General features: G+C 42.8%; 1 protein-coding gene across 2 annotated transcripts in view; it reads right to left on the bottom strand.

Annotated features, from left to right (window-relative positions):
* Window positions 1-12,312, bottom strand: part of TOLLIP (toll interacting protein) — a 41,881-nt gene that overhangs the window by 24,868 nt on the left and 4,701 nt on the right. For both annotated transcript variants that reach the window (XM_034416846.3, XM_034416847.3), the window contains exon 2: window positions 4,380-4,529. In XM_034416846.3, the coding sequence (XP_034272737.1) occupies window positions 4,380-4,529 (150 nt within the window). The remainder of the gene's footprint in view (window positions 1-4,379; window positions 4,530-12,312) is intronic.

Raw genomic sequence — 12,312 nt, 5'->3', positions numbered from 1 at the left:
CACCACCCGAGGGACCTGCGGACCTGTGGAGTGAGGCGAACCTCCTTCTTGGAGTTGGCCCTTCCCGTTCGCTGGAAAGGAAGAAGGAACCACTGCAGGTGTCTCGAATGTCTGCGTGCCCACGGTACGATGCCGAAGCAAGATACCATCTTCCCGAGGAGGGTTGAGAGGTGGATCAGAGCGACTTTCCTCCTCGTCAGGCACTGCAGTGTTAGGGTTCGGATGCTTTGGACTCTGTCCGGTGATAAAAATACCTGGCCGCTGGCCGAATCTATCTGTGCCCCCAGGTGAAGAAGTCTGGTGGTGGGCAGGAGCTGACTCTTTGCAAAGTTTATGGTGAAGCCGTGATCCTGGAAGACCTTGATCACCGTCTCCATGTCTTTGTGAGCTTGGTCGGGCGTGGACGACAGGACCAGAATGTCGTCCAGATAGCATAGCACCCGGATCGGGACGGCCCGGAGTCTGGCCGCCACCACCGCTACCAGCTTGGTAAAGGTGCGCGGGGCCGAGGAAAGTCCGAATGGCATCGCCCGATATTGGTAGTGACGGCCCGCGTATGCGAACCTCAGGTACTGCCTGTGAAGCGGGTGAATCGGCACATGCAGATAAGCCTCCCGGAGGTCGACTGATTGAAGGAAGTCGCCCTGTCTCACTCCCGCAAGGATGGTCTTGAGGGAGTGCATCTTGAACCTGTGGTATTGTACCGACAGGTTCAGGCGCTTTAGATTCAGTATGCCCCTCCAGCCTCCGGAATTCTTGGGGACCAAGAAGAGGGTCGAGTAGAATCCTGAGCCCCGCTGGCTGTGCGGAACAGGCTCTATGGCCTCGACCTCCAGGAGGTGGGCGATCTCCTGCGACATCAGGTCTTGAAGTTCCGAGGATCGAGGGGTTGGACAACTGACAAACCGGTGGGGCGGCTGGCCGGAGAATTCGATGGACAGACCTAAAGAGGTCGTACGCCTTACCCAGGAGTCCGAGGTCGATCTGGCCCATTGTTGGTGGAAGAGGATGAGCCGTCCCCCTATGGGCCCCGAGGGCCTGGAGTCATTTTCCCCTTCTGGCGGGCTTAGGGCCGGCTCCACGGAAGTTGCGTTTGGGCTGTTGGTGTCTTCCTCGGTCTCGGAACTGTTGTCTGTCATTAAATCTGTCTCCCCCCTGGTAATGGGAGCGGTGCGAGTAGGACCCCCTGGGTCCGGCGCCTGCACGAAAGGGCTGATGGAGCGGGTAAGGCGTGTACCTGCGTTCCTGGCGCCTGTAGGTTGATGGGAGGATCTTCCTCTTGTCCTTCCCTTCAATGAGTAGGGGTTCCAGCGATGCACCAAACAGATCTGGTGCTTTATATGAGGAAGCCGCCAACTTCCATTTGGCCTTGAAGTCGGCTTTCCAAGGCCGAAGCCAGAATAGTCTCCTAGCCGTAAGGGTAGAAGCCAGCGCCCTTGAGGCGAATTTGGCTGAATTCAGGGAGCTGTCGGCGGTGTATTCGGTGGCAGCTATTATCTTATTCAGATCCTGATGCAGTCTAGTGTCCTCAGGTGGGAGCCTGTCTTGCAGGTGCCGAAGCCAAATAAGCGAGGCTCTGTTGAAGAAGGACGAGGCTGTCGCGGATCTGATTGCCCAGCCCACGGCCTGGTGCGCCTTGCGGAAGGCCCATTCCATCCTCTTTTCCTCCGCCTTGAGCGAGTCTAGAGGGTCGGTAGAGATCAGGGAGCTGGAAGACAGGGTTGCCACCGGTTGGTCTACTGAGGGGAGCACCAGGAGGTCCTCTAACTCTGGGGCTGAGCAGTAGAGTTTTTTATCTAGGTTGCTGGGTGTCGCCATGGAGGCCGGCTGCACCCAGGGGTTCTGAATCACCTCTGTAAATAGCTGTGGACAAGGGATGTAGTCCTTTTGCGGCTTTGAGGATTTGAAGAGGGCGTCGTGCGGACCCGCCGTTGACGTGGAGGGCGCTGCGATATCTCCTGGCACTCCAAGGTTGGTCGTGAGTCGTGCCTTGTGGAGGAGCGACTTGAACAGGGCCGGGCGGAAAAGGCCTGTAAAGGCCGGAGTGTCCGGTGCTAGTCCTTCGTCCTCCGATAGCTCCATCTCCTCTGGGCCCTCCTCCGCTTGGTCTGATTCGTCTGATGAAGAGTCCCGACCTCGCTCTGGGAGGGGATGGGGCTGAGGGTGGACCGGCCGCGCCTGGCTGGGTGCGGTTTGTACAGGAACCTGCGCCGCCTGCTGCATTGATGCCGTGAAGAAGGATGACAGAGCCGCCGAGAACATGGCCTGGAAGTCCACTGGGGGTGCCAAGCCCAGTCCGCCCTGACCCTGTGGGTCTACCCTTGAGGGGGTGGAACTTGCCTCCCTGGCCCGGCGGTGCTGGTTTGGTGCAGGGGAGGTTGGAGTCTCCCGTCCGGGCCTTGACGCTGTCTCGATGCGCGGTGTTGTGCGCGAGGGCCCAATCCCCTCAGGGGTACTGGGGGTGACTGTGATGTCGGCCACAGATGTAAGTCCCCGTTCCGCCTCTCTTGGAGAGATGGGAGTAGGCTCCCCAGGTGTAGGATCCCTGGACGGGGTTCCTGAAGCCGCCTTGTGCGCCCTCTCCCACTGGCGCTCTAGGGCGTTGTGCCTCCTCAGGGCGTCCCTATCCTGGAAGGGAAGGGAACCTTCTGAGGCCGCCCTGCTGGCCGAGCTCACGTGCCTCTTTTTTGATTTCTTCTTCCCCCTTTTTTCGCTTGTGCGTGGGGGGCTTAGTTCCAGCTCCATGTCTGACGATGGGGGGGAGTGAGACATGGCTGAGGCGGCTGTGAGATTGAAGTAGGAGCCTTGGTAAAGGTGGTTTGATGCCCCTTCCAGCTGTGGGGGGGGGGGGGTGCAGGTCTGCAGCTGGCTCCCTGATGGGTTAGGGAGGCACAAGCCTGAGAGTCTCGCCCAAAATGGCGGCCCGAAGGTCCACCAATATGGCGCTGCCACGTGGTGCGCTTCACCCCGAGGGCAGACCTGGCAGCGGACTTATAATGGCGGCCCGAGGGTCCGACCAGACGCCGCGCAATCCCCTTAACGAGGGGTTATTCCGTAGTGCAGGGAGGGCTGCCTCCTTCTTCCGGCGCTTGTCCTGCTCTCGCGCCCTCGCTCCGATGCAGCCCTGCGGCGTCGGCTCCAAACGCGGCTTCGGAACTTCGCCGCGTGGGTGGCTCGCGCTTCCGGTTCCGCCGGCCAGCTGATGCGCGCGCCGGCGCTATTCAAAGTTGCCGCGTGGGCGGCCGGCGCTTGGGGCTCCGCCGGCCAGCTGATGAGCGCGAAGATTGAAAGTGCCGCGTGGGCAGCCGGCGCTTGGGGCTCCGCCGGCCAGCTGAAGCGCGCGCCGCTGCTCCTGAAGTTGCCGCGTGGGCGGGCGGCGCTTGGGGCTCCGCCGGCCAGCTGATGCTCCGGCGTGGGGCGATGAGCAAAGAGCTCCTTCTGACGAGAGAGCTGGTATGAGGCTAGGAGGCTGGCGAGCGAGCGTGTGATCGCTCTGCTCCACTCCCCCTCCTCCGCTCAAATTCGCCCCGCACAGCAGTCAAAGAAAAGAAAAAAAGGAAAAAAATAACACGAAGGGGAGCTACTCAAAAATAAAATAAAAAGCCTAACGCTCAAGGGAAAGGAGAAAGCCAAGAATTTTAAAGAATTAAAAGGAATGGAGAAGAAAACCCCCACAGACACACAATACCTTAGCAATCTGTGGAGCTCCAAAAATCACTACAGTGTTTGCCAGCAACTGAGTGAAGACTGGGGGATCATGGGACCAGAGGCGTGGCTTGGGAGCCGGAAAGGGGAACAAAAGCCTTTTGTTTTCACTCAGTTGTTTGCCAAGCACTGAAGGATTAACCCATGCATGCATGGATAGTGGGAGCAGCGCACAGGAAAATGTCTGGATCTAAGCAGCTACCCATGTTTTTAGGCACTTTGCCAAGGAAATTGATGTTGACCAGTGGACTGTATTTAGATCTTCTGGGTCCATCCATTCCACCCCCCACCCCCCCACACACACATACACAAAACAGCAGTCTCTGTTAATGAAACTGAGACCAGTCCCTTGTAGAGGAATGAATCTGTAACCTCCTGGACCACTTTCAGACATCTTATGTACCTGATGTTAGTTGATTAAAAACCTCCTAATAAAAAAACCATATATTAACTAAATGTATATGCTCATAGTAGAGGCTGATTAATGGTTTTAGAGATAGTTTGTACTACAACATTATACAATTCTAAAAATAATTTATGCTTACTACCACATATAATTTGTTTTGCCCCATAAGAACAACGCATAATGATTATTAGCCAGAAGCCAGTGATGCTCTTTTGATTTTATAGGCTGACATGGAAACATATATTTTAAAGTGTACTTTTTAAAATACCTGCACTACGGTGATACTCAGTCTCCCAACAGTACCCATAGCTCCTCCATATTGTAATTGCTGAGCTGCCTGAGCATCTAATTGGATTTGTTGTTGCTGCTGCGTTGGGGTGATACGAAGGAAATCTTGAGGAAGTTCACCAATATATACCTATGGAGGAAAACACATAACCCAGTTAGATAATACCCTCTGTACTCTCATCCATCCAACTGCCTTCTTTAAATGTATCTATTTCCAATATTCCATTCTTTTCTGCTTCTAACCATTCTTTATATTTCACACATACCATATGGGTCATATCTTTAACATGTTCCCTATGAGAATAATTCCATGTTGTTTTATTTTAGAACAATTTAATATATAAGTAAGCATACTGCACCATATATGTCGTCTTTGTTTAGCAACTGCTTCAATAGAGGCCCACTCAGAATCAGGACTGTGAGGAAAAAGTAACTTGCAACCAATGCATACATTTACAACATTTGTAATGTCTCTCTCTTAATCTTGTGTTTGCCATTACAGTATTGCATTGCCCTGTTGCTGACCTGCTTTCCCCTCCTCACCTTACAGAGTGGAAAGATTGCTTAAACAAGCCATCTCTTCCTGAGCTGCTTTTCTCCGCAGCACAGCTCATCCCTTAAAAGTACTAACTGCAAGTTAACAAGCTCAGCTCTATGATCTTAATTAGTTGATTAGTCCTCTGGCTGACAGCTCAAGAGTGCTAGGGAATCAGCCACTGTTCATTAATTTCTTTTGTATATTTCCAGCCATGTGCCTGCTCACTCTCTTGTAATCCCTTGCTCTCCAATCAATGTAAATAAAGACATTAATTTCCTCCATGCTTCTTATCCCAGCACCAGGGTGAACATTTCAAACAGTGGAAGACTGGAAAAAAGAGCTATAAGATTTGCCCTTCTAACCGACTTCCTCATGAGTCAAGTTCTGGAAACCTTCCATGCCACTTGGGTTCGTCCAGCTGTTTGAGATTGGTTCCTTCTGATACTATAAGTATATTCAGGGACAATTTCTTAATAAATTATTTTCAAGATTTACTATTATCCTGGTGTCTCTCTTAAGTGTTCTCATTCTTTGGTATCCACCGTGCAAATTCTAAAATTAAGCACTAACGCACATTTTAATAGCAACACAAATATAACTTGTTCTTATTTTCACTTGCTTACCCCATACCAAAATGTCTTCAAGGACAAAGGAGAAAGAATTTTAGTTCAGGCAAAGGAAGTAAAAGTGACCGACCCAAATTCAATTTTGCATCATTATCCTGGGACACATATATTTGCCTTATTTGTAAAATAATTTATTTTATTTTTAAAATAATAGAAAAAGAAAACAAGAAAGAACAAAATACAGATACATATATTGCCAAAAAAAAAAAAAAACCCAACATAACTGGTGGTTTAAAAAAGTGAAAAATACAATAGGAAAAAAAACCCTATAAAATGTATGTTGTGTCAACAGTAGTTACAATGTAACTATCTAAGTAAATGTATATGTGTATGTGTATTTTTCTAACATAAAGCTGTTGTGCTTTTTTAACTTATTGTGCTGTGTATAAATGAGTCCTATATTTCATACTTGTCCATACAGTTTACATTTATAGGCATTCCACTCATAGTGGCAAGTGTAATCAGTTCAGGATTGAATGAGTCCATATATTTATCTTTCCAATGCTTTAATATTAGCCTGTTAGCCATATAATGGCATAAAGAATCCATTTACAACCTCCAATTGTCAAATTTCACATACTAGGTATATAATTCAAAAGAATATTATCCTCTGAAAATGTGATCTTAGCTACCCTTCCTGGCAATATGCTGCCACTACAAAATTTGGAATAAGGTCTCAGAATATTCTATAGGCTACAAGTTACATATATCTGTGCTAAAATATTTTTTGGGCAATAAAGTGCTGTATCCATTTCTATATTCTATTTAATAGTTCTTTATGATTCTTACTATACCCATCATTTTCTTGTGCTAATAATCATTCCCAGAACATCCCTTATAACCATTACTCACATTGCTCATACTCTACCACTAAAATCTCAATGAAGAAGAGGGTAATTGGAACAAGTAAAATATTCCAATATTCTATAATAGTATGCATTTATCTAGGATTATTAAAAGAAAAAAAATTATTCTCATCTAATCTAGACTTTAGAGGTTTTACATCTGAAAGTATAAATACTGAAATTATTTTCACAGTTGATACTATAATGTAAAAAATAGTTTAGGTCTTTCTTCCATGAAAGATTTTCCTCTTCTTTTGAATTAGAATTGGGTAACTTTGTATTTCTACAATGTATCTACATTGTATTATCTGTAATAAATATAATGTTATAGTATATCATGTCATCTTTGATTATCAATGAAGCCACAAACCTCAACCACTGTTCATTTAAAAAAACAGATAAAATGCATCTTTAAATTATCTATAGACTTAAGTCAGATTGGTATGTTATTTAAAGTGATTATATGGAGTTGCAAAGCTTGATTTTTATTCACTTGCCAAAACAATGTTATAAATGCTAACGGCAGAGAAAAAAATATGAAAAAGAAGTTATAAACACTGCTGAAAATAGTCAGTTGCAGGTTTGAGTGTTTTATACTAAAATATGGATCTGGTGATTATGTAACAACTGAGCAAGTAACATTCCTCTGGGGGGAAATGCATCTTTGACTGACAAGTGGAAGAATGCAATTATTTTTCTTGTTCCTCTATATAGGTAGTTCTTGACTTGTGACTGGGTCGTTTAGACCAGGGGTCTTCAACCCCTGGGCTGCGGCCCACTACTGGGCTGTGAGCCATTCCGAATCGGGCCGTGGAAGCAGTGAGCGCATCCCCACTTGTGCAAGTGGCGGGCAAGCGCATGTGTCGAGCCTCGAGTGCAGTTGGGTGGACTATCCAAGAGAATGCACTCCATTTGTGTGAGCGGCAGACACACATGACCCACTCTTCTTCCCCCAGCTATCCTGGTCCACAAAGCCAGAAAGGTTGGGGAATTCTGGCTTAGACAATGACAATGAGCAAAAATTGGAAAAAAGCAGTGAGGGCTACAGCAAGTAAGAAGCTATAATTGTAGATTTTTGTTCAATAATCAGTGAGCAAAGTATGAATATGAGGAAGCATTTTTTTTTATTTAGTAAAAACAACTAATTAAGTGAATTATAGAATGACTTATCCTGAGGCAGGATTGAAGAAAGTTAGCTGTGGGAAGTGATAAGAACATTATACGATAGAAGTAACATCTATGTGATAATGGAATCCTTACAAGTGGTTCAATATTAAACCTGGAGTAAGACAAAGATAAGTGATGCCCCTCAGCTGATTAACACATTCATGGATAAATATTCATGTAAGGAATGCTCCTGGTAGCATTAGAACTGTTATGGTTAAGGATGTAGATGTATGTGTATGTATGACAATTATGTCATGTTGTTAGCTAAACGTCATGTTCTTTGGCAGCTGCCAAAACAGAAAGCAGTTCTTTTCTGAGCACAATTCTTAGAGTTCCCTTTACAAAATATACTAAGATGAAAAAGGTATGGGCATAAGAATTTCAGCAACTGTACTATTTTCAGTTTAGGTCCAATATATCCCCATCTACATTAGGCAAGGACTTTCTGATTCTCTTTTTCACAATTTTTCTATAAACCAGTGAGGAGGCCAGTGTCTTTCTTGGTAACAGACAAGTTTGTCGTTGGTTGTTCACATAGGTCTGTTTGAATCTTCTGGGAACCAACTCAGATACTGAGAATAATGTGCAGTAATAATTAAATTTTATTGCAGAAGAGGAATGGCTGTGGAAAAGTATTTATAAAAACCAACAGTAGTTCTGTTTTACAAAGTGGAATGAGCATCTGCAAGTTAAATACAGTGCTGGCAAATAAGTGGACAGACATTATTTATGTGCCTCAAATGGGGAAAATGGGAAAATGGATTTTTTAAAAAATAAGCTGTTCAAATGTTAGGAAAAAGATAAGAAACAGAATGTAGATTGTGTTGAAGAATGAATGTCAAACTAAGAAAACTTTTGTGCATAACAGTATGCTTACTTCTCCTGAAGTGAGATGAATGTGTCCCGCAAAACCTAAAAACTGAATGTAGAATTGTATGTAATAAAATAAGAAGAGAGGAAGTAAATGAATGGTGAATTGCTGCCCATGGGCACTCATATACACTGCACTAATTTATAAATATATAATGAAAAAGTGAATGGGTTAAAAAAAAAAAGAATGGATGACACTGCTGAAGCCAATGCATAAAATGTGTGGATGTGTAGAAGCCAGGAGAGAACGATATGGATAAGTTTAATGATTGTTTTTATATAAACTAGATTTAATAGCTATTTCTTATCTCAGGCCTTTATTTGGTCCACTATGTCTTATTCAAATCTGAATCACTATTTCTTAGCAAATGTGAATCATAAGCTGATGAATGAACCATACAGATACAAAAGGTTTCTATCTGCACTGTTAGGACTTCTTATATACTGTATCTTCAAAGAAGCAAAAGCATAAGCTTTATGTGTTTTAAATATTCATATGTTTCCCCAATCAAATGAAGATGTTTATATTTCCCTAAATACTATTTGTGTGTGTGTGTGTGTGTGTGTGTGTGTGTGTGTACCGTATGTGTGTGTGCACGCATGCATGCCTTCAAGTCACTGCTGACTCCTGGCAATCGTCTGGACTTGTTCCTGTAGTTTTCTTGCCAAGAATTCCAGAAGTGGTTTATCACTGTCTTCTTCCTAGGGCTAAGAGAGAGTGACTAGCCAAATTGCAAAACCAAAAAACCAGAAGCAGTATAGGTACAGGAAATAAAAATGTGAGTCAATTTGCTATTCTGCACTATTCATTTATTGCATACCTCTACATCTAATTATTTGAGAAGCCTAAGATGGTACTATAAGGCAGAGTTCTCCAATCTTTCTGGCTTTGCAAACTGACGGGGAGGGGGGAAGCGGATGGTCCCCTGCAAGCGGCTGGCAAGCATGCATACGCAATTCCATTTGTGTAAATGGAGCACACGTGCACACACTCACCTGCTGAAACAAGTGGGGATGCACATGTGCATGCACACTCTCACCCGCTGTTTCTGTGGCCCCATTGCAAACAGCTCACAGCCCACTAGTGGGCTGTAGCCCATAGGTTGGGGACCTCTGCCATAAGGAATGCAGGATAACACAATACATTTTCTTCTTGAATATATTAAATAGAAATAAAAATGCAGTCAGACATGAGCATTATCAAGGACCAGAAGGCATGCAGATGGAATGGTCAACTTTGTATCAACACATTTTTTAATTAAAATGCAGACGACCAATTCATTTCTCCCAATTTGTCCCAAACAAGAAACATATTTTATTTATTTATAGTCCTGATATCTGGAGTCATGGCTATGGTAGTCTGGTACATGGCTATGCTGTTTGGTATTTATGGACTATAATTTGCTAAATTTAGTCCATTTTGGTTCTCTTGCAGTCAAATTGAAGTCAAATTTTGAAATAATTACCAGCAAATCAGCTTTCATTATTACAGTACTTCCAATAGGGAACAGAGCAGAAGATTAAAAAAGCCTAACTTTTCAAAATTTAAAATACTTCAATCCCTTTTTATAAAACAAAAAATCAAGTAATGTGAGAATTCCAAGATCCTAACCTCTTTCCATTTTTATGAAATCAACTTTATACATTAATATATCAGTTCAGTTTCTACTTAAACACATTCAATGAAACCACTACAGTTCTGGTTAATTGATGCCACTGTCAGACTGCTGATACTATTTTTTTTTACATTCATTTAACTGAAATATACCTTCCTATAACTTAAGATCATTATTTTGTCTCCAGCTGTGTAAGGCAATGAGGTTTTCATCTTTTTCAAAGTGACGTATCTCTTCAGATGGCCTGACTACTACAATACGCTCCTTCAGTTATCTTTTTTCTAAGGCTAAACATACTGAGTTTGCTCTCTCTTTGTTCTCATAAGACTTAGTTTCCAGTCCTCTGATTATCATTCTGGTTGTTCTTTAAATTGTTCCAGTTTGTGTGAATCCTATCTAAAATGTAGTACATAAAACTGGACCTAAGACCTAAGGAAAGGTCTGGACAATAAATTCTTGTGATTGTAATATTCCTATCTTCAAATGAGTGGCCAGGCAGCAAAGTCCACAATCTGGACAGAGATGACCGCTGGTTTGAGAGAGAGGTCAAAGAGACCATCTATGTCAAAATTGAACAGCCCTCTCACAACAGAAGGAGAGGGATACAACATCATCTATCTCTAATCTACAACACAGTCCTTTCAACAGTTCCAAGAAGGCTCCACACCAATTTGCACCACTCAGGTGACCCTGATGACATAGATAAATCTCCAGGTGACCTTAACAACTGCTAAAAGAATGCAAATGTCCAACTGTCTGCAAGGAGTATAAATCCTTCCATTCCCCACTATCCAGTCAGAGCTGAAGAAGCTTCTTGGATGAGAACTGTGTTTCTCAACCTTAATAAATTTAAGACATGTAGACTTCAACTTCCAGCATGCTGGCTGAGAAATCCTGGGAGTTGAGCCCACCTAGTTATCTAGGATGAGAAATATTGCTCTGGTGTATTAGATAACTTACCTAGGCATGGGTCATTTAAAAACCTACCAAGTATTGTCACCATCTTTTCAACCCAAGTAAAATCCTAAAACTTGAGTTCATACTCCATTGGAGTTTGATGAAAACATGTTGCAACTATGTACCTACTATGGATGCACTTACTGGACATATCGCTACAAATTCATATTTACTAAACAATGTCTAATGGGCAATTTTATCAAATAATATCAAATTATTAAATCATTATGAAATAATGTTATATTAATTGTTCAAATCAAAATTAACATTCCCACAATCTAAATTTTATATAATTTATTTTGCTGATAAAGAAATAAAGGGAGACTAGTATAGACCTATTTCAAGCTATTTAGCTCTCATCAGCTAGCCATACCCTTACTTGGATTCGAACTTGGGCTGCCTGCATGTTAGGCAGTTGTATTAACTCTGAGCCACAAGTTCTTCTCCCTTCATCAGCTTATATAATAAATATAATATAATATAATATAATATAATATAATATAATATAATATAATATAATAAATATAATAAATATAATACAGTATAATATAATATATTATATATATGTGTGTGTGTGTGTACATATATATATATATATATATATATATGTATATGTATATTTCTATTTATTCTTAACAAATCCATGCTGACTTCTAATAATCACTGCCATTTCAGTTAGATGGATTGCTTTATCTTACAATCTTCCAATACATCCTTTTAAAGAGACGTACAACAGGTCGAGCAATTCAATCTCAAAATAAAGCCAACACATTAATTAATCATTAATAAATAGCGAAGATACAAAAGTATACATCCAACTCTTGGACAAAAAAAAAAAACCCTTCCTACCCCAAATGTTTGAAAAGGTAAACTGTCCATGAGATCCCTTGTCTTAGATGAAACAGACATGCTTCTGACTAAGCAGAAATAACTGAAACAAGCTACTTTATTAGCAAAGTCAAAAAATAAAATAATGCAATAGCCAAAAAAAAGGTCATTACAGCCAAACTCTATAAAAAGACGCTTTAGTAAATGAAGGGAATATAGAAACGCGACAATATTATCCTTCTTTAAGTCAAGGATTTCTCTTTTGGAATTTTTTTTCCTCTTTTTTTTTTTAAAAAAAAACTCTAGGTTCATGGCCCCATTATTTACTAAGGAGAAAAATCTCAGCCTGAAAAAGCCCGAAAAATTAGACCCAACCAACAGGCTGGTTTTAATTTGAGGAGCTTTTCATGTCACAAAGGCCGCCCCACTCAAGCTCTTTTTTTTTTTCCTTGAGGTTTTCCTCGCC

The sequence above is a fragment of the Pantherophis guttatus genome, chromosome 1 (assembly GCF_059756535.1).
Source record: "Pantherophis guttatus breed Tessera chromosome 1, ASM5975653v1, whole genome shotgun sequence".
NCBI lineage: Eukaryota > Metazoa > Chordata > Lepidosauria > Squamata > Colubridae > Pantherophis > Pantherophis guttatus.
This window is presented reverse-complemented; position numbering and strand designations above follow the sequence as displayed.